The sequence below is a fragment of the Grampus griseus genome (assembly GCF_964374135.1).
Source record: "Grampus griseus genome assembly, chromosome: 5".
Taxonomy (NCBI): Eukaryota; Metazoa; Chordata; class Mammalia; order Artiodactyla; family Delphinidae; genus Grampus; species Grampus griseus.
In genome coordinates, this window is record NC_138998.1 from 4894491 (window position 1) to 4922206 (window position 27716).

Genomic DNA, 27716 nt, shown 5'->3' on the forward strand with positions numbered 1-27716 from the left:
CAACATGGATGAACCTGGAGATTATCATACTAGGTGCAGTAAGTCTGAAAGAGAAAGACAAATACTATATAATGTCCCATGTATGTGGAATCTACAATATGATACAAATCAACATATCTATGAAACAAAGACAGACTCACTGATATAGAGAACAGACTCGTGGTTGCCAAGGGGGAGGGGAGTTAGGGGAGCGATGGATCGGGAGTTTGGGATTAGCAGATGCAAACTATTATATATAGGATGGATAAACAACAAGGTCCTACTGTATAGCACAGGGAACTATATTCAATATCCTGTGACAAACCATAATGGAAAAGAATATGAAAAATATATATATATGTATACCTGAGTCACTTTGCTATACAGAAGAAATTAACACAACATTGGAAATCAACTATACTTCAATAAAATGAAAAAACAAAATGCTTCCAGTGGGAGGCATATCTCAGGAGCCATAAACAAGAACCTGAGAAAAGTGTGCTTCACCATTCTTAAATGAGGGGCACTGATTGTCTTTCTTCCTAACTTAGGAGCTTTTAAATTTTTTCATTTTTGCATTGAGTGTGTCAGTCATACGTGGCTAAAATTTCTAAAGGTATTTTGTTAGTTTGTTACTGCTGTTTAACGAACCATCCCGTTGACTTAAAACAGCCGTGACGACTTATCTTTATTCTCGGACACATGCTGCCTGTTGGCTGGGGTTCAGCTGATCTAGGCGTGGCTCAGCTGGGCGGGTTGGCTTCAGGTTGTGATCGAGGGGCAGTCCTGCTTCTCTTTATGGGTGTTAATCCCACTGAGTCATCTCTGTTCCACATGTCTCTCATTCTCCTTGGACCAATAGGCTTGCCAGGGCAGGTTTTTTGTTGTTGTTGTTGTTGGAGTATAGTTGATTTACAGTGGTGTGTTAGTTTCTGCTGTACAGCAAAGTGAATCAGTTATACATATACGTATATCCACTAGTTTTTAGATTCTTTTCCCTTATACGTCATTCTTATAGGTCATTACAGAGTATTGAGTAGAGTTCCCTGTGCTATACGGTAGGTCCTTATTAGTTATCTATTTTATATATAGCTGTGTATATGTCATTGTCATACCAGAGGCATAAGAGAGCTAGGCTGAAATACGGCACACTTCATCCTATTAATTGAAATTGATCCCAAGCCCAATACAAGGCAGGGGTCGAAATCTAATATGCCCATTGAAGGAGGAACAACATAAGTTACCTGGCAAAGGGCATGAATATGGGAGGGGTAAAAATTGGGGACCGAAAGAAGATATACATATTGCCAAGAAACACATGAAAGGATGCTCAACATCACTAATCATTAGAGGAATGCAAGTCAAAACTACAATGAGGTATCACCTCACACCAGTCAGAATGGCCATCATCAAAAAACCTACAAACAATAAATGCTGGAGAGGGTGTGGAGAAAAGGGAACACTCTTGCACTGTTGGTGGGAATGTAAATGGATACAGCCACTATGGAGAACAGTATGGAGGTTCCTTAAAAAGCTAAAAATAGAACTACCATATGACCTAGCAATCCCACTACTGGGCATATACCCTGAGAAAACCATAATTCCAAAAGACCCATGTACCACAATGTTCATTGCAGCACTATTTACAATAGCCAGGACATGGAAGCAATCTAAGTGTCCATCAACAGATGAATGGATAAAGAAGATGTGGCACATATATACAATGGAGTATTACTCAGCCATAAAAAGAGTTGAAATTGAGTTATTTCTAGTGAGGTGGATGGACCTAGAGTCTGTCATACAGAGTGAAGTAAGTCAGAAAGAGAAAGACAAATACCGTATGCTAACACATATATATGGAATCTAAGAAAAAAAAAATGTCATGAGGAACCTAGGGGTAAGATGGGAATAAAGACACAGACCTACTAGCGAATGGACTTGAGGATATGGGGAGGGGGAAGGGTAAGCTATGGCAAAGTGAGAGAGTGGCATGGACATATATACACTACCAAATGTAAAATAGCTAGCTAGTGGGAAGCAGCTGCATAGCACAGGGAGATCAGCTCAGTGCTTTGTGTCCACCTAGAGGGGTGGGATAGGGAGGGTGGGAGGGAGACGCAAGAGGGAAGAGATATGGGGATATATGTATATGTATAGCTGATTCACTTTGTTATACAGCAGAAACTAACACACCATTGTAAAGCAATTATACTCCAATAAAGATGTGAAAAAATAATTGGGGACCAATGATGCAATCTGCAGTGGGGGATCTGTATGGTCAACGTCACAGACATAATGAACCTAAGTGCAGAGTCCATGGAATGTCTCAAATGATTCTTCTTTCCCTGCTTGATTATTTCTTCCCTATGCTCAGAATACTGTCTATTCAGAAGTCAACTGAGGTATGTCCACTTCCGTGGTGCTGGGATAATCCGCAAAAAAGGATGCTTTGCCCATCTCTGCTCCCCATCTTGCCCCAGTGGGCGGAAAAGAGAGAGGTGTTTGGGGAGGATGTGGACTAGAGGGAAGGAACTTATGCAAATTTTGCAAATATTTATTAAAGAAAGAAAATAAATTCAGGCTGATGTGATGAAAATGAGTTCCTGACAGAGATCAAAAAAGGGTTTGGAGTCAGAGTGGATTATCAAAATACAAATATTTCAAATAAAACAGGATGTTGCAATTGCATACAGAAGCTATTCCCTCAGAGCCTACTGGGGACATTTGCTAGTTTACATAATGTAATTAAAGTCAAGCCTGATGAATTCAAATTTATCCCAAAGACATTATTGGCAACATGATCCCATGTGGTGAAAAGACTGAGGAAGTAGCATGTTTGGGGGCCAAGGGAGAATTAGAAAATCATATCTAAAGTTCACAGCAATTGTTTGCAAGGATTCCTCTGCAGCTCTTATGGGAAGGGAGCTGGAAAGCCTTCTGAATCTGGTCTTTAAATCCAAGTGCATTCATGGACAGAAGAAGAAACCTTCAGTATCTGCCCAAAAAGGTAGTAAATACGCCTTTCTCATGGAGTTCTCAGAGCTGTAAGGGATAATGTTTCTTTTTGCTTTGTATAGTTATGATTTGTAAATATCCTTTTCATAATTTCGCTTTATTTTCCCTTTTATGGTAATTTCTGATGCTCCATTTAGAAATTATATTTCCAGAAGTTCAATTAAAGCTTGTTATTTCAGTTACCTGCACATTACATCAAATTCCTTAGGTAAGGTAAAATGCTAAACATCAATTTAAAAAATGAGAAAGGGATAAGAAGAGAAATTCTCACACACACACACACATGCACACACACATTTTTTTTCACAGAAAACATTAACCTATCTTGATAAAAGAAAAATAAATGCAAATGACAGTGAAATGCCAATCGTAATCTTTGTGGTGGGATACATACATACACACAAGCAGACACACACACACGTATATTCCCTTTTTTAAAGTGAATAGTCAACGCTGGTGATGATGAAGTGAAAATAGACACATACAGTGCCGATGTTATCGTAAATCAGTATAATCCGTTTGAGAACACAATTGAGCGCTACGTACTGAAATTCTTTGCAGCAATTTTACCTTTTACCCCAGTAGTCATATTTCTAGGACTTTATTTAAGGAAACAATGAGTAATAAGCACAAAAACTGATGGAAGAGGATGTCCATTGCCATCCCATTTACAATAATGAAAACTTGGAAACCATGTAACTGTCCAAAAATAGAAGAATATTTAAGTAGGCCCACTTATGACAGAGGAGTTCAACAGTTAAGATTATATTTTGCAGAATCTAATGACATGGGGAGGACATTGATTAGTATAATATTAAACAAAATTTCAGAATACAAAGAAATAGTATAAAATATTTAATATGTACATAATATATATTGTCAGTATAAGCTATAAAGTTGACTAGCTGAAAGGAAATAGTACTCTTAAAACATTCATGTATGGGATTATAGATGCTTATTTTCTTCTTTACTTTTTTTCTGAATTTTCCAGATTCTTTAACAGGAGTAAAATTATTATTAATTTTCCCAAATTGTATAATTAGTGAAAAGTGTTACTGTTAAAAAATGAGCTGTAGAAAGAAATGTACACTATTTTTAGCTAGGTAATCCAAAGATATACTCTAGAATTGTATCAATAAGAAAATGATTCATGATTCCCCTGTCATTAAGAACCTCAAGTTTTTCAGTATAAAAACAATTTCTGGAGACACCAAAACAGAAAACATATAGGGAGGAAGAAAAGATGCATAAATAACCAAAACGGTCATGATAAAATTGTAGAAGACAAATTTGGAAATCAGATAACATATAAGGTCCCGTTTGCTAAAGACCACAGCCAGAGATACAAACTTCAGATAGGTGCAAACAGGTTCATTGAGAGGTCAGAGTATTTTAGAGATAGTAGGGCCATGAAAGCAATTCGCGTGCCCTCCTTCCCCCGTTTTTTTAAGTAAGAAGGAACAGTCTTCCTTTACCCTAATATTCTGATGACCTTGGGAAGTAGCAGATGTTGCAGGTGCCAATAATGAATACTCTATGCTGCTTTAAGGAACAGTGCCAATTCTTTCTGAAAATACTAAGCGACCCTGCACGAAAACTTTCACGTAAAAGGAAACACAGGTGAAACAGAAGCAAATGATATGCGAAAGCCAGCCCTTAGCCAGAGGAACTTACTCAACTTTCAACAAACTCTTTATGCTTTTGACCGTTTCCTGTGTCTAGAATCACCCCTTATGTGATGAAACTGGCTTGCACCCCCTTGCAAGAGCCAACTGTGCACATCTCATTGGAAGCTCTGTTGGTTGTATCGATGCCATGAAATGGGTGCCTTGGTGGGAGTGTTTAAACCCTGGAGAGTGGCTAATGCTACAAATCAAGGCTTTGTTTCACTGGAGAGTCAGCTGTTACATATTTCCCAGCATACCCCTGGCCTCCATCTGTCCCCTCTGTTTCAGATCCTTTGTTCAACTGTCTGTGTTATTTTTATTTCCTTGTTTCAAAGGTACCACGAAGATCTTAACCAAATCTGTTAATGCTCCCCCTTCACTGGGCATCTTCAAAGTTCCCCAAGTGCTCATATCAATGACAGGTCCTGGACTGGAAACATCAAAATCCTACATGATTCCTAATCATATCCACTTCATCAGTCATAGCAGCACCATCATCATCTATCCAGCTAGTCAGCAGAATCTCTTCAATATTTTCTAATCAATCCACTCCGTTCCAGCTCTGAACCTACCAGAATATCTTTCCTGGGAATTGCTATTTCTTTTTCATAAGCCTTTGGGCTTTGTGAGACCATGGAATTGAGTCACTACTTCCTAGTTCCCCTTTCTTGCTTCCATCAGAGGGTCCCCACTGGCTTCTCTTTTTAAACGTGTTACTTCTTGTTGACCCTTGTTTTTAACAGAGAAACTCACTTTGGGGAGGAGAAGACTAGAGAAGCCTGAAGTGGCCAGGCATGGAAGCACAAAATAGTAAATTTCTCTTTCACGTTCATGTAACTCTTTTAAATTTGCAGAAATTAAAATGATGTTATTAAGATGATGGATAATAATGATGATAGCAGCTATTTATTTAGCACCTATATAAGCCAACTGTTCAAAACCCAAAAGCAAAGTAGAGATTATCATCCCAGTTTTACAGATGATGAAATGAATCTCCAAAGGTTAAGTAACTTTCATGGGGTCACACAGCTGTTGAATGGCAATGCTTGGATTGAATCCTAGGTCAGGATTGCTCCAAAGTCATGCTTTTTCTATTATAACATTATGTCTTGCCAAAGCCTGAGGGACCCATCGCCCCTGGTTTTTGTAACAATCTTACTTTAAGTCCATTAGAAATTTAAGATTCATTTTGATTTTTATTTTCTAACCATATCATATAGCTAACTCCGGCTTTCAACCTCATGTTTACCCAATCCAATTCTTTTGTGTGTGTATGTGTGTGCTTAGCATTTATTTTTTTCCATTTCTCTTTTCTTTAGGATATGATTTAATAAAAAGTATACAGTTCTTAAGTCTCAAGTTCGATTAGTTTGGCAGATGTACCCATGTGACCACCACATTAATTAAGATATATAGAATTTCACACCTGAACTCTATAAAACCATATTTAGGAATAAAGCGATTTATAGGACTTTTGTAGTTAAATAATAAAAAATAATTACTTCAAATTTGGCATTATCTGTCCAGCACTGTCCAGATGACTGGGACTTTTTTTTTTTTTTTTTTTTTTTTTTTTTTTGCAGTACGCGGGCCTCTCACTGTTGTGGCCTCTCCCGTTGCGGAGCACAAGCTCCGGACGCACAGGCTCAGCGGCCATGGCTCATGGGCCCAGCATGTGGGATCTTCCCAGACCGTGTCCCCTGCATCTGCAGGCGGACTCTCAACCACTACACCACCAGGGAAGCCCTAGGGACTCTAAATTTTAATGACATAAATATCAAGGACATAAAATGGAAGTTTTGTTGAGGAGCTCCCAGTGGCCTGGATAAACCCTTAAGCCTTCCCATCTCCCTATCCTCTGATGTTACGTTTCCGAAGAACAACAAATTATCTAATATTTCCGTTCCCCAGATTAAATAATATCAGGAAATGGAGATGGTCTTAGATAGGGAACAGTGGGATATCAGTCACTGGAAAAAGAGGTTTCCCATCTTAAAATGATAAATTATTATTTGGGGTATAAACAAAGCAAAACAACAAACACAACAACTTCTCATGGCAAAAATTCCATTCTCAAATATGTCTTTACTCTCTTTTCCAGAGATTCATCAGGGAAAATGTACAGATGTCCAGACATATGGTCAATGGTGACTCTTCTTCCTCTTGTGTTCCTTCATTCACTCCTTCATTTACGCATCTAAAAACATCTTTGCAGACTCACTGTGGACATTATCGTGGGAGCCAGGAGCACAGACATGAGTAAGATAACCGTAGATGCCAACATTCTGCCCTCAGGGAATGCACCGGTCCAGTGAAGGAGGGCACACAAGCATAGATGCACCACACGCTGTGATCAAAGCCTCAAGAAAACTGTGTTTAGGTTGAAATTGATGGAGAAAGTTGCAAGTTCCTATCTCTTCCCTGGGAAAAGGGTAGTAAAGAAAGACTTTCTTTAGAGTTTCATTCCATAAGGTGACCTTGCCGGGTTTGGGCAAACCTGTTAATTGTGCGTCGATTCTGCTTCCTTAAATAGAGATAAAGAGGAAATAGAAGGTAGCAAGAAAATAATTAGTACTTTAAGAATAAGTTCTTATTAATTAGCACCTTCCTTTTTTGTATATTTAATCATAGTGTGTCACTCTTTTCTAAATGCTCAATTCTGGTTATAAAATGGGTCTTGACTCTATCTTCAAGAAGATCCTTCATCTTTGCCCATAACCAGAATGCAGGCATAGGTCACAAGGCATGAATGGCCCTGGGGTTGTCTCAGCCGCCTCAGGGGCTCCATAGCCCACTAAGATACCTCCCTTTGAGACCCTTTATTACATACAGCAAGGCTAGAAATGAGAGACAAGTATATGTTCGTATAATCCTCTTATGCTTAGAATGTACTTATGTGGATAGTTAGAACAAACTGTAATAATGTAAAAATTCAAGTATTCTTTTCATTGTCGGCTAGAATTTATGGTAAAGGGCTAGTCCATTGGATATTCAGTGGGTGTTCATAGTGATATAAAGCTACCATTTATACTTTTGTGCCCTAACCCAGCATTATAGAGTCCACTTCTTTCATTACTAAAATGTTCCAAAAGAAAGGTCGTATGTATCTGTTATCCAAATATCTATTGATACAACTGTCATATACTCACATCACGGTATCTTATCCTTCCTCCCTCCTCTCTTTTTGTCTGTCTTGTCCATTCCGCACATTCCACCCCAACTGTCTCTGCACTTACCATCCATCCACACATCCATCCACCCATTTAACAGGTATGTACTGGACAGTTACCATGAACCACACACTAGACCCTGGAGGTACAGTGGCCAGTTCACCGTGGCATCTGCCTTATAGTCTCGTGAAGGCGAGTGTCCAGACAGTTACAACAAATGCATTATCACCAAAGAGAGGGTGCTGAGGAAGCGTGTAGAGGCTTATCAGCAGTCATGAGGTGCTCTGAGTTTGGAGGTCAAGAATATGTGAAATTTGTCAAATACAGGAGGGAGTTGAGCTGAAAAGGTAAATATATTTTGTAGGATAGTTATACAAGCCTAAAACACGTGTGTATCTTCAGCCTTGTTTAAAGGTGGCTGTCTCACAGTGTCCTAGTGTTCCCCTAAGAAGTGTGATTACTGTAAGGCTCTCAACGGATCATGTTTCCGTTTCAAGTTAGGCTTAGACACAAGTGGTTGTGGTGTGCGTATGTGGGTGGGGGGATGTTTGTACGCAGGCTCTAGCCACGTTTCATGAACAACAACAAAAAAGATTGGATGCGAAAAGATCTTATATTTGATAGCTACATTAAATGTGGTCATTGAGCCCACAACTTGAATCAAGCATTGGATTAGATAAGATTTACATGAATAGAACCTCATCTGGCTGTCCTGTTTACCCATAACCACAAATCCTTTCAAGTACATTGGTTCAACTCCAGACAGTTTTTCTAGTACATACAATTTTAACTATGTGTTCTTGACTTCAAGGGTCTCCAGTACTTTATCCTGCCTTCTAACTTGTTTTATCCTTTCATTCCACCTTTGCTCCATTTAATACACCTTCTTTCAAATTCCATCTATTCTAAATTACTTGTCTTGACCTCATTATTTGTTTATCTGTTATCCTTCATCCTCTAACGGACTTTCCATAGTGGTTTAATAAGACTTTCTCTGTTCTCCTGCAGGATCTCTGCTGAGATTTGCATCTTATAGCAAATCTGGTAGGTCTATTGTGAACCATCAGAAATTGAGATAACAGAGAGAATCAATGAATCCATGTTACTCGTGGCCAGTAATATGCCCAAACTCAAACTCATCTCTAGAAAGGGTGCTAACGGTGCCTCGATACACGGGCCAAAGTCATGATTTGGAGTTCTAACACTTCAGTAGGCATGTCACTCATTCACAACAGATAGGAAGTCATCTAGTTGACAAAGTTCAATGTTCTTCATCACTCTAGTAATAAAAGAGGCTTGATTACCAGGAAAACAATACATAAAAACATAAGGAGAACAGGCTACGTATCAACCCTAGGAGTCAAAAGCCTTTACTCTTATTGTTCACAAGCACATCTTCACAAAATGTTGGTGGAAAATAAAGGTTGGAAGAGAATAACTCTTTGTTCTGGCGACCTAGAAGCTATTGTCATTTTTCTAGAAACCATTATTATCATCCCATAACTACTCTTAGTTCACTTCCTGAATACCCTTGATTCCCTCCAGCCTGACTGTTGCTTTCTTTCTTTTCTAGACCACTGTGTTTCTCTTCTTCACGATGCTGCCATTTTCTCTTCTTTGGGAGAAATAGTCAAAAGGCTAGAGTACAGAACTTGACCATGACGCCCCCTAGTGTCAGTCTACGGAATCTCTTCCAATTAACTAAGGGAGTGATAAGAGATTATTACCATTGGAGGAACAGAGACTTATTAAAGTTACCTCAAGGCGAAAAATGAAATCATTTGAAAGGTGCCCGTGAGAAGAAACCATTGAATAACCAAATCCTACCCTATAAGAATGAGCCTCTCTTTCCATCCAACATACAGCTTGCCTGCTCTCTTTCTGTCTCTCTGCCTCTTCCCCTCTTTTCTACCTTCCTGGGCTCATCCACCTTGCACTGGACTCCGTAAGGCCTAAGTTTATATGAACTCCTAGTTCCAGGGTCCATCACCAATTGACAAGTTCCTTCTCCATCTCTTAGTTTGTTTTCAAGAACAAACAGGATTGTCTTGGTTCATTTTTTCAAGCTGAGCCGTACAAGACATAGGTCTCAGAAAATCCAGAGGCCACCGTAATCAAATCAGTCACGTCCAGGGGTGAGTAAGACCTGCATATTTCATATGGAAAAGGAACTTCCCCAGAGAGGAGGATGGCTTGTCAACCACCTTGAAATATGTCCAAATTCCCTATATTTCCCATCAAGATTGACGTCTTGCTTATATTTCTAGGAAAGTTAAGACAGTGAAATCTCACATACTCACATTACATATATATATATATATTGTGTAGCTGCTATACATACATAACATTTAGGAAACGGCTGCCTTTATTTCTCAGAAATAAATGCAATAACCTGCTGATCTTTTGAAAATACTACTGTGATTAGACAGACACTCGTTTTTGAAACTTTATGGAAGAAACAAGACACTCGTGGCCACTGCAGATCCTTGAGGCCACCATAGGTCATGACAGTCTCAGAATACTCTTTACTGCTTGAGGATCTTCAAAAACAGGGTCACCCATAATGTGAGAGATGTTACTTAGGAAATTTGAAGGCAGGAGAGGAGTAAACAATTTTACAAATTGGGCATGTGAGCCAGAGATGTAGAATTATACTACAACTGGCAGATAAACATAAAAACTTGTGGTATACACCTCAAAGTTTCACTTTTTCTATATTCTTCCGCGTATCACATATACATGTATACATTATGCATATACAGTAGGTAATTATATTACAGGCTCCCATCTAGCCAACACACTGACTCCATCATCTGAAGGCTAATCTGGGTCAATTGTCAAACAATCAACCGTTCAGTTTTCATTCTTGTGTTCAATGCTCAGCTCCCGTGACAGCTGAAAAAGCTGACTTACCCTGAAACTGGCTGAATTGGTGATTCTCAACTAGACAAGCCCAGCCAGGCAAAACGTCCTTTTTTTTTTTTCTCCTTGTCTACTACGTTTCATTGGATGACATGTAGACAGAAAACCCAAGCAAGGAAAAGCGGGAATTATGTCAGAGATTTAGGGCGTTTCTGCATATGCTTATCTCAGAGTCGCACGGTTATATGAGTGCTTTATTCCCACGCAATACTTAGTAGGTCACTATTCTACTACCTATTGAATCAATAAGCATACAGTCCATCCCTTTCCTGATTAAACCCTTTGTGGTTTTCTACATCCTTGCCACAGGGTCATGACTGCCTCCAAGGTACCTTCCGTCCCTCATTCTGTACCACTTTCCTCTGCCTCTCTTACCTCCTGTCCCCATGCTCCTTTTTTCTTCTGGGCCTTTGCACCTGCTGTGAACTATGCCTGGGATACTTGTCCTTTATTTTTCTTTAATTTGAAATTCTCCATACTCTTCAACGTAGACGTCATGTTCTCCAGAGTCCTCTCCAACCTCTCTTTCTGCCCATCAGAGGTTCAGGGGGTCTTATTGCTGACAGTTTCTTTAGAGCAGACTCTCCAAACAGCTTTTACTAAGGTGAAATATATATATATTTTTTGTTTTTTTCCCCTCCAGAAAAACTGGTCTGGTTATTTAACTAATGCAACTTTATTTTCAAAGATATGTGATGTATATTTTAGATACTAAAGTGCATGATAAATTACTCACTTTAAAAGGATCTCCCAAGCAATTTTATACTTCAAAATTATGCAAGTTCCTTAAAGCTAATGGATTTCTTCATGCTCAGATTAATTAGGGTCTTTTTCTCCTCTAGTTTTTTTTTTCTTGTTCCTTTTTATTGAAGGTGAAGAGAAAACTTTCCACTACCTAGAAACCCTTGTGAAACTTTTATTGTCTTTTAAAAATAATGACACCTTCTAGAAAAGACAAAATGCTGAGTGATTACCTTTCTTGAAAAGAAAGAGGAGAGCATCATGATTGAATATCTCCTGGCAGACCTGACAGCTCTGAGCCATCACTATTACTCAGACAGAGTACACGGACCAGGGCATTCATTTAAATTCTGAGCTTTCCTTTCTTCACATTAATTCCTAAATCAACAAGTCTCTGGAGAAAAGGTGGGTTTTCTTTCTCAATTATCCAGTAATTTCAAGGGCTTCTTGGGGCATCAGCATACTGTCTTCTTTGGGAAATTAGTCTTGCTTGCCTTTAGGTACTTGGGACTTAAATTTATACCACCAAGTATATATTGAGTACTTCCTCAATGACAGTGTCACAGGATGGGTTCTCCGGGAAACAGACAGAGATGAAGGTTAGCAGGTAGAGTGTTTCTCTGGGAGCACTCTGGCTTGGCTCTGTGGGAGGGAGAAGAGGAATTCGACTAGAGAGAAAAAGAAGTTGAGCTGGGATGCACGTCCAAAGACAGCTTTGGATACTCTAGCACTTAAATGGCCCAACTCCACCGAATTGTCCCAAATTGGTCTGAGATGGCCAGGACGTTTATTTCCACATTGATCACTGATGTGGTCCACCATGGGGGGAGAAAGCTTAGCAACGCAGCTCCCAGCATCTGAGACAACACCTAAAGAGGCTGGCAGGTGAAGGCCTTCTGTCTGAAGCATTCCTAGCAGCTGAGCAACAATTCTCATTTTGGGGAGATCTGGGAGGTGTGTCATGGGCAGGCATTATAAGAACACTCAGTGGCAATAAAATAAACGAGACATATTAATTCTTCCAAATGAGATTTCACATTATAAACAGGAAGACATACCAAGGAACTTTATCAAGGGATAAATCACGTTTCTCTCAAGGCATAAAAAAAGTTAGTCACTAATTATGAACTTGGCAACCATCCTAGAGAAGGCTCATCCTTGCTGGTCAATTAATGACTTAGTGATCAAACTGTGCAGTACTTTGTGCATTTTGGATTTTTAAAGTTTTTTTTATTATGTATTATATCAAATCTACCACTGTAGGAGTGGAGATTAAGGATTTATGTTGTTTTGTATTTCGTAATAGTTCTTCAGATAAATCTCTCCTATAAACCAAACAAACAAAGAAAGAAAACGATTAAGGATGACAGATAATCGAAAACAAACTATGGTTACCAAAGGGGAAACGTGGGCTGGGGGGTGGCGGGGATAACTCAGGAGTTTGGGATTAACATACACACACTACTGTATATAAAATAGATAAACAACAAGGACCTACTGTACAGTGCAGGGAACTATACTCAATACTCTGTAATAACCTATATGGGAATAGATCTAAAAAAGAGTAGATATATGTGTATGTATAACTGATTCACTTTTGCTATACAGCAGAAACTAACACAACATTTAAATCAACTATAATCCAATAAATTTTTTTAAAAATTCTCATTACAAGAAAAAAAGATTCTGTAACTATATATGGTGACAGATATTAACTAGATTTATTGTGGTGATCATCTCACAATATATACAAATATCAAACCACTATGTTGTACACCTGAACTAATATAATGTTATGTCAATTACATCTCAATGAAAAAAAAAAAAAGATGAGCAGCATTTCAGTAGGTTAAAAAGGTATGAAGAAGGGCCTGCCAGATGCAGGGGAGATGGTGATACCAGACAGAGAGGAATATGAGTTGGTAGATAAAGGTAGAAATTTGATCACGAGATCGAGAAGGGTAGAGAGAGTGGTGGAAGGGAAGAACAGATTGGAACAGCTGAATGCAGTAGCAGAGACCCTTGAATAAAATCCTAAAGATATCGGAAAATGCAAAAGAAGGGAAAAAGAAAATGTTTCATAAGAAGGAACGAAATTGGGTCATTTGCAGAGACATGGATGGACCTAAAGACGGTCATACAGGGTGAAGTAAGTCAGAAAGAGAAAAACAAATATTGTATATTAACACATATATGTGGAATCTAGGAAAATGGTCCAGATGAACCTACTTGCAAAGCAGAAATAGACATAGAGAACAAAGGGGGGAGAGGGGGTGGGATGAATTGGGAGATTGGGATTGACATACATACACTACTATGTATAAAATAGATAACTAGTGAGAACCTACTATATAGCACAGGGAACTCTACTCAGTGCTCTGTGGCGACCTCAATGGGAAGGAAATCTGTGAGGGAAGGGATATATGTATACATGTGGCTGACTCACTTTGCTGTAGAGCAGAAAGTAACACAACATTGTAAAGTAACACAACATTGTAAAGCAACTATATGCCAATAAATAATTAAAATAAAACAAAACAAAACAAAAAAGTCATAATTTTAAAACAATGTGGCTTCAAATTGAAGTTCCATGAAAGATTTTAACAAGTGGATACTGTTTTCTTCATAGAAAGTAAAAACTTGGTGGGGGAGAAATGGAAGAATCTAGCAACATTGGGTCCGAATTCCCTCATGGCTTCTGGTCAGTTGAAGCAAAATAATGGGCACTCGTTGACACACACTGTCAATCCTCCAAAGGCTCTAACAGTCTCTATAAACAGACATCTAGCTCACCCCATGCAATTATATTATCAATACTTTCCTCACGTCTATCCAGAGACTCTTGCATTGGTGACCCTCACTCATTCCTACTCCATCATTTCACGCATTAAGAAACCAAAACCCAAAGGGATACATACCTCTCCAAGGCCCTATGTCTATGTCTATCTCAGCTGAGCTCTATATCACACTGTCATCATTTTAATTAATCTTGTACAGACGTCCCACTGTTACAACTAGGCTATAAAGCTGCATGATGCATCTATTGACATATTTTTTAAAATCCCACACTTAGAAGCTTAGAACAATAATAAGTGTTATCATCTCTCACACTGTCTCTGGGTCAGGAATTTGGGAGTTTCTCAGTTAGGTGGTTCTGACTTGGGGTCTTTTGTGAGTTGCATTTAAAATGTCGGTTATAGCTGCAGGTATCTGAAAGCTTGACCCAAGTTGAAGAATCCACTTCCAAGGTGGCTTACTCACATGCCTGGAAACTTGATGCTAGGAAATGCTGGAAATTTCAGTCCCTTGTCATGTGTCCCTCTTTGTAGGGTTTACTGAGCGTCCTCATAGCAGGGCAAGTTCCCTCTCCTAGAGGATGTGATCCAAGAGAAAGAAACCAAAGCCGCTTTGCCTTTTATGACCTCATCTTGAAAGTCACACCTGGGTCATGTCAACAGCATCCTATTAGTTGCTCAGGTCAGCTCTACCCAAAATGGGAATGGCCCATGTTGAGCTACTGGTGAGTTGCTTTTCTGGTTCTCTGTGGCTATCCCACAGGACTGAGTTGACTTTCATATGGTCAAAAGGCGATGACATTTTACAAAATCATTCCAATTTCTTTTTAGTAAATTAAATTATGGCCAGCATTGAGAAAACAATGCAAAAACAGCATATAAGTAAAATTATACTTAAAATACACACGTATTAAACCAGTGTTTCCAAAATATGACTGACAGTGAGGGCCGGTACTGTCATTGAATGATCACTTGCTTTGCTGTATCAGTTAAACCCAACTTTCATCTGCTTACGGGTGGTCGGTGAAAACGTCTAGATTTGTTATGCATTATGTTCTATACTGTATTTTGTTAGTACAGTTCATGATAATGAATTAAGCATCACTATTCATGAAAAGAATAGAAAGAAAAACATGACCTTTTATTTCAAATACATATTCTGTGTATAGATTTTAAAGCAGTTTCGCGGTTGGGAACAGAATAGGTATTTATGTTTTCTGTGATTTTGTAATCGTAAATAGGAAATGTGAGGGTTACTTCCATGTTAGAGTAGCAACAATGATGTCTGTCTGCATCAAAGCTCCCTACCACAAAGGTGAGCCTTTGTTTACCTTTTGAAAATGCTTTTCCCAGAGGCTGTGGGTAGCCGTTTCCAATACGGAGAAGTCCATTTGATCAGATAGCAGCAAAACTGATGAAAAGCATCATGGAAGTGACAGCAAGATTAATTAAGTTCCTTCAGCTGTATTCACGTATGGCTGTGCAGAGTTCCTTTGGGTACTGCCACAGTTAAATGGTGTTCATGGTGATAAATACTGTGGATTTCCAGGACTGACATTTTTGAGTCAAGGATAAAAAATCACATGCGGTCATTTTATCCACCGAAAGGATCAGAGATGAGCCCTTAGGATTGTTTCTACGTTTGAGCAAAGCCAAGATTGAAACTGAGATATAATTAAAAGAATGTTGAAACTGGAATAGTTTGTTTTCCTTTACACATTTCCTTCATGTGTTTTAGACATTTGACAGAGGAAGCTGAACAAATTTCCATCTACTGTATTTGACTTGAGGTGCAGAATTATGCACACCTGGAAGCACTTTCAATTTCTTTGTGAATGTATGCAAAGTTGGGAGCACACTGCATTGTCTCTGTGCTCACTCTACAGCGTTATTATCACGGTATATATAAAAATGGAATGTCCATGACCTGAAGCATCCAACTTTACTTGACCTGTACTCAATTTACCTTGAAATATCTTTTTTTTTTTTAAAGCAAAAGAAGAAATTCAATATGATGTTTTTTTCTTCTTCCATTTGGTTTGCAAGCACATTTGTTGTGGGGAGAGGGCTGATCCTCAAATTGCTGCCCGGAAACCATAAATGAATTTTATTTTAAGAAAAATCGGAAACCTCTGGAGCGTATAAGATCTCTCAACCCGCTCTACAAGATGTATTAACTCATGATAGGGTGTTACCAAATATCTTGGGAGGCATATTATTACATTTCTGTTCTTGGAAACACTTTAAAATTCATTCACATATTCATTCAGTAGACGCTTCCTGCGTCACGTGTCGATTCAAACCCTTTAATCTGGGATGTGAGGTCACCTCCAACGTAGGCTCTGTGTTTTCCTCTCCAGCTTCACTTGGCATGAAAATCTTTCATGAAACTTCCTCTTGAATGCTCTTGTTGTTTCTTTGTCCCCCAGACCTACCATTCACAACTCCACCCTTGCTTTATGTCATTTGCCAGTGTCTGCATTTTATCAATCTGGGCCAATAATAAAGATTGAACTTAAGTGCCACCTCTTCTCTGCAGCTTTCCAGGTTTGCCTTGAAGCCATTATAATTTCATCTTTTACCAAGCCCTTACATACATGTCCTAGATTATTCGTTTGTCATTTACTTTATACTACCTTTTTTTTAACTTATATTTTTGTAGGAATGCTTCATCTCCTTAAATAAGACACCAAATGCTTTGAGAAGCAGAGCAGCAGCTTAAATATTTGAGTTCAGTGTGTTGTTCTATAGGATCTTCACTTCTTTTTTTTTGCCCCTGATGATAATAGTTATAATAATTAAACTTCCTTTGGGTGAGGCACCAAAGTATGTGGACTGGGGACTACCAAACATATGACGTGGTGTCCATTGATTTTTGGAGAAAATATCTACATAGATATAAAGCAAGAGGTCAGTCAGCCTTATTAAAAGCTAGATAAAAATGTGAACACGTTCCTGAAGGGCTTTGGAGGGGAAAAAAGAAAATAAGAAAGGGAAACGTGACAGGGAGCTAATCCGAGAGACTTCAGAAAGGGAGTTTGTGATGCCTCCTGTTATAAGGGAATCAGGACAATCAATCCATCAGGGTAAATGTGCTAATAAAAGGCACCTGTAAGAGCAGCTGGTGTTGGATCAGCTTTTCCCAGATTCTTCTCTGACTAAACTGTTCTTGACTCTGGTGATACTTGGCTCCCGTATTGGATTCCTGACCTGCTCCACCCACAAAATTTCTGATTTGTCTTTTGCCTAATGGCTGATCAGCCCTCCGGTTCCTGGCTGGCCTTTCCTCCCAGCTTTGGGATTCTCTCTTCACTCTAAGATTGCTCTTGAAGTCTCCTCCTCGTCTATGGAATTCTGGTACTCGTCTCCAACCACAGCAAAGGTTGCTGCTTCCTAAGTCATGGATGTTAACGGCACGCTCCAGTCACTAACCCAATCTGCCATGCCCTTGGTGTGCACTTCTGCTATATTCTGAGGTATGTTAAAATACTAAAGGAAATGATATTTATCTATTTCTCCCATGACTCCAAAGAACCTTCATTCTACTTCAGGGATATTGATAACTGGGCTGCTTATTGAAATGCAATCTAATAAATACTGTAATAAAGTTTTGCAAACAATGTTTGGGAGCACATTAGGGGAACATGTGAGTCAGACATAGCCTAGGGAACACTTCTTAGAAAATGAAATATCTGAGCAGTTTTGGGTGGTGAATACAATTATTTAGACAGATAAAAGGGAATAGGAAAGGGCATTCCTGGTAGAATATAACTATATTCTCGGTAGCATCAGGACAGAGCATCATATGGAAGAATTTTGAGATATTTATTCATTCAAATAAATAATCAATACAAATAAATATTTATTTCATGTCTCTTATTGTTGAGACACTTTTTGAGGCACTGGATACAGTATGAACGTGGTAGATATGCCCCTGTCCTCATGTCCATTCTGTTGGGGGTAAAGAAGCAATAAACCATAACCAATGAATGAATGAGAGGAAGGATGTTTTAAGTCTTCCTCTGCATGAGACAAAGCTGGAAGATGTTCCAAATCCTACTGGATAAGTTAAGCTATGGAAACCACAAGAATGTAAGCACCATGTAGACAGAGAGTCTGTAATTTCATCAATGTACTTTCAGCACCTAGAACAGTGCTTGGCACATGAGTACCCGATAACTATTTTTTGAATGAATAAACATGCCTAGGCCACAGGCAGCTCCAGGGTAAGAATTCTAAGAGGGTTTTCAATGCCAGTTAATAAATCTTGTAAAAAAGCCCGTGTTAACTGACCACATATAGAAGGAATTTATTAGATGATGTCTCCAAGGTTAGGGAATTTCAGATATGTAGAATTTTAGAATATTATAGTATTTATAGAATTTTTCTTCTTATCACAATATTAGCACTTCTTTTCCTGTAGGCTATTAATTATCCAGATTAAGGTCCCTAGGCATTTAATTTCAATGGAAGCATCAAGTAGGAATCAATGAATAAAATGAGTTATGAGTGTGTAGTCACGTCTACACCATCTACAAAATTCTGAGCAAAACACTACACAGATTAGTTGCACTTGTCATTTGTTCTCATATAGACAAATTAGTTATTTCTCCACCTTTCAACCTGTTTTGACATTGGGTGGAGGTATATTAGACGGAAGCAAACTCAGGCTTAAAATAAATAGCCTTCCATCAAATGTCATTCATATGTCAACAAATATTCATTCAACAGATTGTTGTGCTTTTAACAAATATTTAGTCACAAGATACACACATACTTGGTCTCTTGCACTTATAATTCCCCAGGGCTCAGTGTTGACCCTATTCTACTTTTCCATCTATATTCCCTTGGAGATCACCTGGTCTCATGGATTTAATCACCATCTATAAGATTATGATTTTTTTTATTTGAAACTACAACTTTTTATTTGTTTATTGCTTTTTTCCTCTTGTTTTAATTGAAGTATAGTTGATTTACAATGTTGTGTTAGTTTCAGGTGTACAGTAAAGTGATTCAGTTATACATGTGTATATACATATGTATATATGTATTTTTTTAGATTCTTTTCCCTTATAGGTTATTATAAAATATCGAGTATAGTTCCCTGTGCTCTACAGTAGGCCCTTGTTGGTTATCTATTTTATATAGACAGATATATAGAGTAGTGTGTATTATGTTAATTGCAAACTCCTAATTTGGTAACTGTAAGTTTATTTCTATGTCTGTAGGTCTATTTCTGTTTTGTATATATGTTCATTATAAATGCTGGAGAGGATGTGGAGAAAAAGGAACCCTCCTACACTGTTGGTGGGAATGTAAATTGGTGCAGCCACTATGGAGAACAGTCTGGAGGTTACTTTAAAAACTAAAAATAGAGCTACCATATGATCCAGCAATCCCACTCCTGAGCATATGTCTGGGGAAAACCATAATTGGAAAAGATACATGCATCCAAATGTTCATTGCAGCACTATTTACAATAGCCGAGACATGGAAACAACCTAAACGTCCACTGACAGATGAATGGATAAAGAAGATGTGGTACATATATATACAATGGAATATTACTCAGCCATTAAAAAGAATGAAATAGTGCCACTTGCAGCAGCATGAATGGACCTAGAGATTATCATACTAAGTGAAGTAAGTCAGACAGAGAAAGACAAATATCATATGATATCATCACTTATATGTGGAATCTAAAAAAAATAATACAAACAATGACTTTAAATATGAATTTCAAGCATCTCCCCTGAGCTCCATACTTATATAGCCCAACTGCTAGGGAACGTTTCCACTTGAATATTATAATAGGACTCAAACTAAATAGGCCCTGCATTGACTACCTCCTACCCCCGCCCCAAAGATGTTTTTCCACAGTCTTCTTATCAGTTAATGGAAATTTCACCTTCCAATTGCTGAGTCTCCAAATTTCAAATAATCTATTACTCTTTTTTTTCTCTTCCATCACTTTCCCAACTCATCAAGAAATCCTATTGACCCATTTTGTCATACGTATAGATTCCAATCACTTTTTACCATCTCCACTGCTCCTACCCTGGTCTAAGCCACCATTTCTTTTCTAGATTATTACAAACGATTCCTAAGTGGTCACCTGTGTTTTCCTTTGCTCCCTTTTATCCATTCTCCATGCATCAGCCATAGCGAACCTGTTAAAATATGTCAAATTACGTTACTCCAAAGGCATTCTATACAAGTCGGAATAAAAGTCTAAATCTTTATGATATGGCCAACCAAAGTCCTACTGAATTAGGCTGCATGTAACCTATTTCACTTCAACTATTAATATCCTCCTCAGTACCTACTTCCTCTCTAGCGCATTGACCTTCCTGCTCTTCCTGGTAACCCTCAGGCACGTCCCCCATCGCCTTTTGCACTTTCTGCGGTGTTATTTATCCATCACCTAGTACAATGCATGGCACAAAGTAGACATTCAAAAGATATGGAATTTATTCAGTAAACATGGAATGAATGAATAGGTAAATAATGGAATCATTCATTAAATACTGATTTATACTAGGTCTTGGAGATTTAAAAAAAAAAAAAGAGCATCGTCTTTCATTTGGGAGACGGACAAGTAAAGGGCAATCCCCACACTATGTTTAGTGCTCACGTAGGACTTAGATAATATGCTATCTGAAAACAAAATGGGAGCAGTACCTCCTTCACTCTTGAGGTTAGGAAAGATTCTCAGAAGAAATAATACTTGAACAAAGCCCCCAAAGTTGAATAGGAACTGTCCAGATAAAGACAGCAAGTAAGAGGAGTGTAGCCTTCGGGGAACTGTAGTCCTGCAGTGGGATTGGAGTAGCTTGTGAAGGATCAAGCATTCACAAGTGGAAAAGTAATCAGGGGCTAGTTGTGAAAGGCCCTATATACCCTCGTAGGTGAAATAGACAATGAAGAGTCTTAAGCAAGGGAGTGAGTTGATCACATCTGTTTTAAAAAGATAATAATGGATCTAATATGGAGCATGGGTTGGCCTTGGGCAAGCCTGGAATAAGGAACATTGGATAAAACTTTACTGCGGATACATAAGGAAGAGATGAAAGTGGACAAAACTAAGACGCAGAGGAAGGCACCATAAACGGGCTCTGCTAAGTCAGGGCTGCATGACTGCTGCATTCAGCTATGAGACAGGACAAGCAAGCTCACACACTGTGGTCTGCAGGACCACCTGGCATCTGTATTGCATGGAATGTGAGAACAGCTGCTGCTAAGCATGGACACACTCAATTTGTGTAAACAGTTTGCCTCAAACACCATCAGGCTCAAAGATTTGCCTGCAGGCACATAGGAAAGTATGATGTTTTACGCAGAGTAAGGCTGTACTCGGTTATGTTCATTCATTCACTCATTCACAAATGTTTATTGAGTAGCAGCAAGGGCCAGATACCCTTGTAAGGATGGTGGAGACAGCAGTGAACAAGGAAAATCCCTGCCCTCGTGGAGATGATATTCCGATGGAGAGAGATCAAAATGAACAGATGTCCACAGTAGTGGGTCAGATGGTGATACATGTTATGGAGACTTAAGAGGGTGGTGAGGGGTTAGGAAAAGCCAGGGGAAGGAGGAAGGAAGTCTGAACTGTTAGAAGGGAGACTGGGAATGACTACCTTGACAAACCTTTGAACAAGGCTTTCAGGAGACAGGAGAATCCAAGCAGGCAGCTCTCCGGATATCTGAGCAAAGGGAAAATTTACATCTTTCCATGATGTTTTCAGTCCAAATATGTGACTGGTTTTAGGGCATCCTTTGTCTTACTCGTGAAAGGTCTATTTCTACCTTATTCCCCCTCAGAATTTCTCAGCTTCTTATACTTTCTGAGAGACAGAGAAAAGCCACGGGTGTGAACGAGGTCCTTCCCTGGGAGCTGCTGGGTCCTCTCCTGGGGGTGACATATGGGCACATCTCTCAGGCACGGCTGTCATGTCCACAACCCTACGTCTAGCCAACCTCAGCTGTGCCTTTGTTTAGATGTTATTTTGTTTCAAGATAAAAATAGTCGCATTTTTTCTTTATAATATATACACATAAAGTAATTTTAGAAGGAACGATAATAAGTATACAAGTAAAATAAAAACCACTTGTGTTCCATCCAGAAATAAGCAACTTTTCTATCGGAGGTCTTGACATTCCAGATAACCCTGAATTGGAGGTGAATGGGACACACGTGTTTAAATAAAGCAGACACCCTCATTTTTTTCTTTGAACAGAATTCCATTGTATGAATGTAACACTCAGCTCCTTGGATGCCATGTTCTTTCAGAGGCGACACTGCTCTTTCAGACCCGGCAGAGGTTGGAATGTTCTAGTACCAAATGCTCTCTGCCTCTATTTTCATGACCATATAAATATATATTTTTTTTCTGGAACATGCAGTGATGTAATATGATTGGGGGAGATCTTTACCTGAGCCATTATAAACGGAAAATTTAGAATTTATATATTTGAATAAACAGCTCTGCTGGGGAATTGAACATAAAGTCAACATACACATAGTAAGACAACTATTCTGTATTGACATTCACTGACATCATTGAGAAAGTTGCCTAAAGTCTCTGAGCCTCAGGTTCTTGTGATTATAATATATGCCTTTGGAGATCTCAGTTTGTTAGCAAGGAAGATGACATAAGTGAAAAGACCTTGTGACTGCAGAATGCCACACAAATTCAAGGGTGTTATTAATTATTAAGAGAGTCCTTTAGTATCTTAAATCTCCTGTTTTAAATGCAACTCTAAAAGCTTCCACCTTCTAACTACAGGAAGTCGAAAGGACCAAAAACTCTAACATTAAACTACAGCGCCCCCTAGCCCACGTAGGCCGTCAAGACACCTGATGAGCTTCAGGAATAAGCTCTACCACAGATGGTTCTTTTGCCTGAGGGAAAGGCCAATAATTGTACTTTTGGATGATTTCCATCTGTCCAAAAGGAAAACCACTTATGTGTTTTCTTCAGGATTTTCCTGTAACATTCTTTTTAGTTTTAATTTTAAAATAGGAGTAAAAAAAGTAAATATTCTTTACTATTGACATTTTCTTCCTCCAAATTGCTTTAAATGAAGACTATTTCTAAAAGAGCATCACCAGATTTATCCTAAGACTCGCTGTAATGTTTCTGACTTATATATGATTATCTATTTGCATTCACCAAATGCTTTGTAATCCACTGCAAGATTGCAGAGCAAGCTGTTATGAGCTTCAGCACCCCCCCCCCCCAGTGTATTAAACCCATCAACAGACACAGAACTGTGCAAGGAAAGACCATGGAATATTTTAATATCACAATGGAGAAATATTGGCTACCATGGCTTACCAAAACTCCTATTAAAATATATCAATTGCTTGCTTCCATAGGCTACAGTTCTTTATCTTCGGTTCTTTATTTTTTTAAAAATTTTATTTGCTTTTTTCTTTTTTTATATTCTTTTCCATTATGGTTTATCAATATCTTCAGTTCTTAGTTTAATAGATTTTTGTAGAAATGTTTAAGTTTAAATGGTCCAGTAGGTAAGTTGGACCCCAAAGAGATGAGCCCTTATGAAACTGAACTTGCTCTATGGGTTTATTTTCAGTGCAGAGCATTGAAATATTAATCAGTCCAGCTTTCAGGGATTTCTTTTTAACATCCTTTTCTATGTAAGGGCTAAGCTTCTTTGCTAAGCTTTGCCTTTCTCGACTGTTCATCTCAAATGTAATGGGAGTGCTTGTGTGTGTGTGTCTATATTATACTGGTGACCAGACTTGAATTATGACACAATCCTGGTTATCTTTCAGGCTAAAATGTCTCTCCCCTTTAGGGGTCAGGGATCATTTCAGCCTCAGTGTCCTTTCTACTACCTGCTTCGGGAGGCAGCAAATGTGATCTCGTGCAGGTGCGAGGTGACTTTCATCACCAGTTATTTTTCTTTACATTTCTCTATCAACCTAGCTCAGAAAATACTCAAGAAATAAAAACAACTCTTCACCAACTGCTGGGTTTCTGTGATCTGATCACTTCTCAGTGGAAACCTGTATTACCCTAGCACGGTCCCTGGAGTCTTTTAGGTAAACCATCACAGACGACAACCAACCCTCAAGCCTACAGCAAAGAGAATGCAGGCACAAGGCACCATTCCCCTTCCTACTGCCTTTTAAACTTGGGAGGGGAGACTCAGTTGGGGCGGGGATGCTGCCATTCGCGGGAGGGGCGGGATAAAAGTGTGTCTAATGACACGTCAGTGACAGAAGTCGCCTTAACCCTGTCCCCTCCCGCCCCACCCCCCCCCCCCGGCGGTGAATTTCTCCCCCCGTGCGCGCCTCAGTGGCTCTGGAGACCCTTCTCTCTTTAAGACAGCCTCCCGCGCCCCTCACTCCGCCCCCTCCCAGGTCTCTGGGCTCGTCAACGCTTCCCGAGCACCATGGTTGGTCCAGGCAGGCAATCGGAGCACCTCCCGGAGCCGCGGCGAACCGGGGGTGGGGTGGGGTGGAGTGTGGGGGGGGTCTGTTTGTAGTACTCTCAGTCCTGATGTCACAGGCGCAGCAAGGACATCGCAAGGAGGAGTCGGATTACAGTAAGGATGGGCAGTGCAGCAGGCAGCCCGAGTGCACGCTCCAGCCGCCGGGGACCGTAGCCCGGGAAAGGCGGCCCGCGAGGCGCTCATCCCGCGGCGGAGGCGGCACGCTCGGCGCCCCTGCTCTCCACGCCGGGGACGTTTCCGCCGAATGTAGCATGAAACGGGTTGGCTCTGCGCGGCAGCCCTGGGTGCGAGCTGATGCTGAAGACGCCGCGGTGGGGTTCCGGCTGTCTGATTAATGAGAAGCATAATGTATTTTGGTGAGTGTTCACGCTGATGATGTCATGCTGAGGGTGCCCAGCTCTTCATCAGGGCAGACAAGCCCTTTCGAAAATCTCGGCAAAGCCTCGAGAATCTATTCCAGTAAACCTACCTTCAGCAGGCAACTGGAGGACCCAGCTGGTGCAGCCCTAGGAGCTTCCTTTGTGCTACGATCGGGGCTGTTTGTTAGTCGTAGAGGAGTTGAAGTTGGAAAAGGAAAGGGGCAGGGGTGAAGGTGGCTAAACTTTGCCTTGATTTGTGTGATGAAGTTGATTTTTTTTTTAGCTAGGTGAGGAAGGAGAAATGGTGCGGCGTGGGAAAGTCATGGGCAAACTCAATGGAATGTAAAAGTTCTGTACTGTGGACGCTGTGGAAGCTTAGTCAATATCTACGGTTCATTAAGCATTTTGGTTTTCCCCTAATTCTGAGGCAGAAAGGGAGAGAAAACATTCTTTGGTGTGCGGTGCTTGGACAGCTGAGAGCACCCTTCCACAGCATCCCAGTTTTCCATCCAGCTAGAGCATCCTGGCACAAAATGCATATTATTTTAAACCTTTAGAGATCTCGGAGCTGTTAAATGTTTGTGCAGTTTAGTTGCGTGCCGTGGTGGAAACCTCCCTTAGGTTTTCTGCGGAGCTGCCTGCCCTTCCAGAAAACACGTTGAGGCTTAGATCTGGGCTCTTAGTGGAGCAGTGTAAGTGGGCTGGGAGCTGCACATTTGCACTGTAACGCTGCAACTTACTGATGGGGAGAAGGCAAAACCCTTCCCTAAATACGAAGCCAAGGATTAGACGGAATATCCTTTCCTCCTCCCTGAAGTTATGCTTTCCTTCTGTAAGTTTCATCCCGCATCATCACCTAAGGGCAGCTCTCTGATATTAAAAGGTTTGTGAGAGCAGCTGAAGAGGGTTCCATGATGCAAATGCTCTGGGTGATCAGTTGCCTTGCTTGGAAATATGTAAGCTAGAGTCATTTTTCAATTAAAGAGGTATTTCGAGAAACTTGGGGCAGTATTAGTTTCTCGGTTGTTTATTGCTGTGCGTACTGTTTGCTTTGTTTTGTTCGCTCGAGCCTTTGAAACGTTTGCCAAAGTATGCAGAAGCTGAGTGCTTTTTAGTTGTCTTGACAGCAGTTTTGATTTCCCTTTAATTTGCGTCATGTTAGGAAAGAAGTCTTAAAAATAACTAAAATCGATTTTAAAGAAAGGCTCCTCATTTGAGAGACACATTTAAGCAGAATCCAGAGTTAACACTCTTTCCAGGGGGTAGTGATAGAGGTGGTAAGCGTGTGAATTGACAATTCATAAAATAGCAAGTGTTTATTGTGAATGTTTTTGACATGCTCAAAAGCTTGTAAAGATAATATGCCTTTTGGACAAAATCACATTTCAGCATCTGTACTGGTATTTGAGAGATGGAAAGGAAGATTTTAATTTTAGCTTAAGTTTTCAACCTCTTGCAACAATGCCTAAGGTGATGGTGGTGAGGATGTAGTGTTAACCAGAGCAGTGGTGTAAAAGTACTGGTCCAGAGGCCATCCGTGCTGTACTGGATTTTCCTGTGTCTCTTGGAGAAATATTCACTGGGCTAGCTCGTATTATTAACTGCATGCTAGTCCAGCCGTTTTGTAAAGCAGGGTGATTCACAGGGCAATTAGTTTCACTGTGTAATGCAAGTTTTTAATAGCACACATTGAAATATGATGTCCTGCTTCAGATGAAACTATACTCTTTTAAAGGCAAGGCTAAAGTTGCCCTCTGTGTCATGAGCACGGTTCGGTCTTACCATAATTCCGGCGTGAGATACGGTTTTAATTCTCGGAGGAAATCGTGTGTATTTAGGAATGCTGTTTCTTTCAGGTTCTGTTATGCAGCCCCTCGCTCAAGCTGTTTGGCATCCAGAGCTCTGGGAGCCCACCTGTCTCTCATAAAATGTGTGGTCCACGATCTAGGGTCAGAATTGACAATACGACCCAGGCGTGTTAAGATTCAACAGCATTTTAATGTTGCAAATCCTTAACAGTATGTATGTCTGTGTGTATGTACGTAGGCACATACGTGTATTTATGTGTGTGTAGCTATTTCAGGTAATTTTTTCAAAACAGTGCTTTCACTTTGCAGTTTGGTCACCCGTGACTTTCTTCTTCATATTTGAACTGCAGAGGGTTTATCAGGTCAGGGAGAACAGGGACAAAAGGAAAGCAGGGCTGAATTCTTGGGCTTTTTCTGGTGATTTGCGGGAATGGGGTAGAGGTGTCAGAAGTCTTTTATTTGTGTCCCCAGCAGGGAGTGATGGAGAGCATGGTGTTACTCTAACACCCTGGGAATTGATATGCAAGGAGGGTATTTACTTCCCTTGTAAATAATCTAATTTGTCAGTTTTGCTCGCTTGCTACACCTTTCAAGTTTAACTGAAGACTCATTGCCTGGACAGACTGGCCCAGCCTCTGCTTCTCTGTAGACCCTTTCCCCTTAGGGGCTGGACACTGTGACCCTGTCCTTTCTCAGTTGGAGTCAGCTGTGTGTGTGCAAGTTGGTGGAATAAGTAATATTTCCAGTTCTCCAGAATAACTCGTGTTTTGAGTGTGCT

The 27716-nt window shown here is 39.8% G+C and overlaps 1 protein-coding gene across 1 annotated transcript in view; it reads left to right on the plus strand.

Annotated features, from left to right (window-relative positions):
* The first annotated feature begins 24915 nt into the window (after positions 1-24915).
* Positions 24916-27716, plus strand: part of ZNF385D (zinc finger protein 385D) — a 335124-nt gene continuing 332323 nt past the window's right edge. Inside the window, exon 1 of the mRNA XM_082655440.1 lies at positions 24916-25127. Within this exon, the coding sequence (XP_082511566.1) occupies positions 25106-25127 (22 nt within the window). The 5' untranslated portion in view covers positions 24916-25105. The remainder of the gene's footprint in view (positions 25128-27716) is intronic.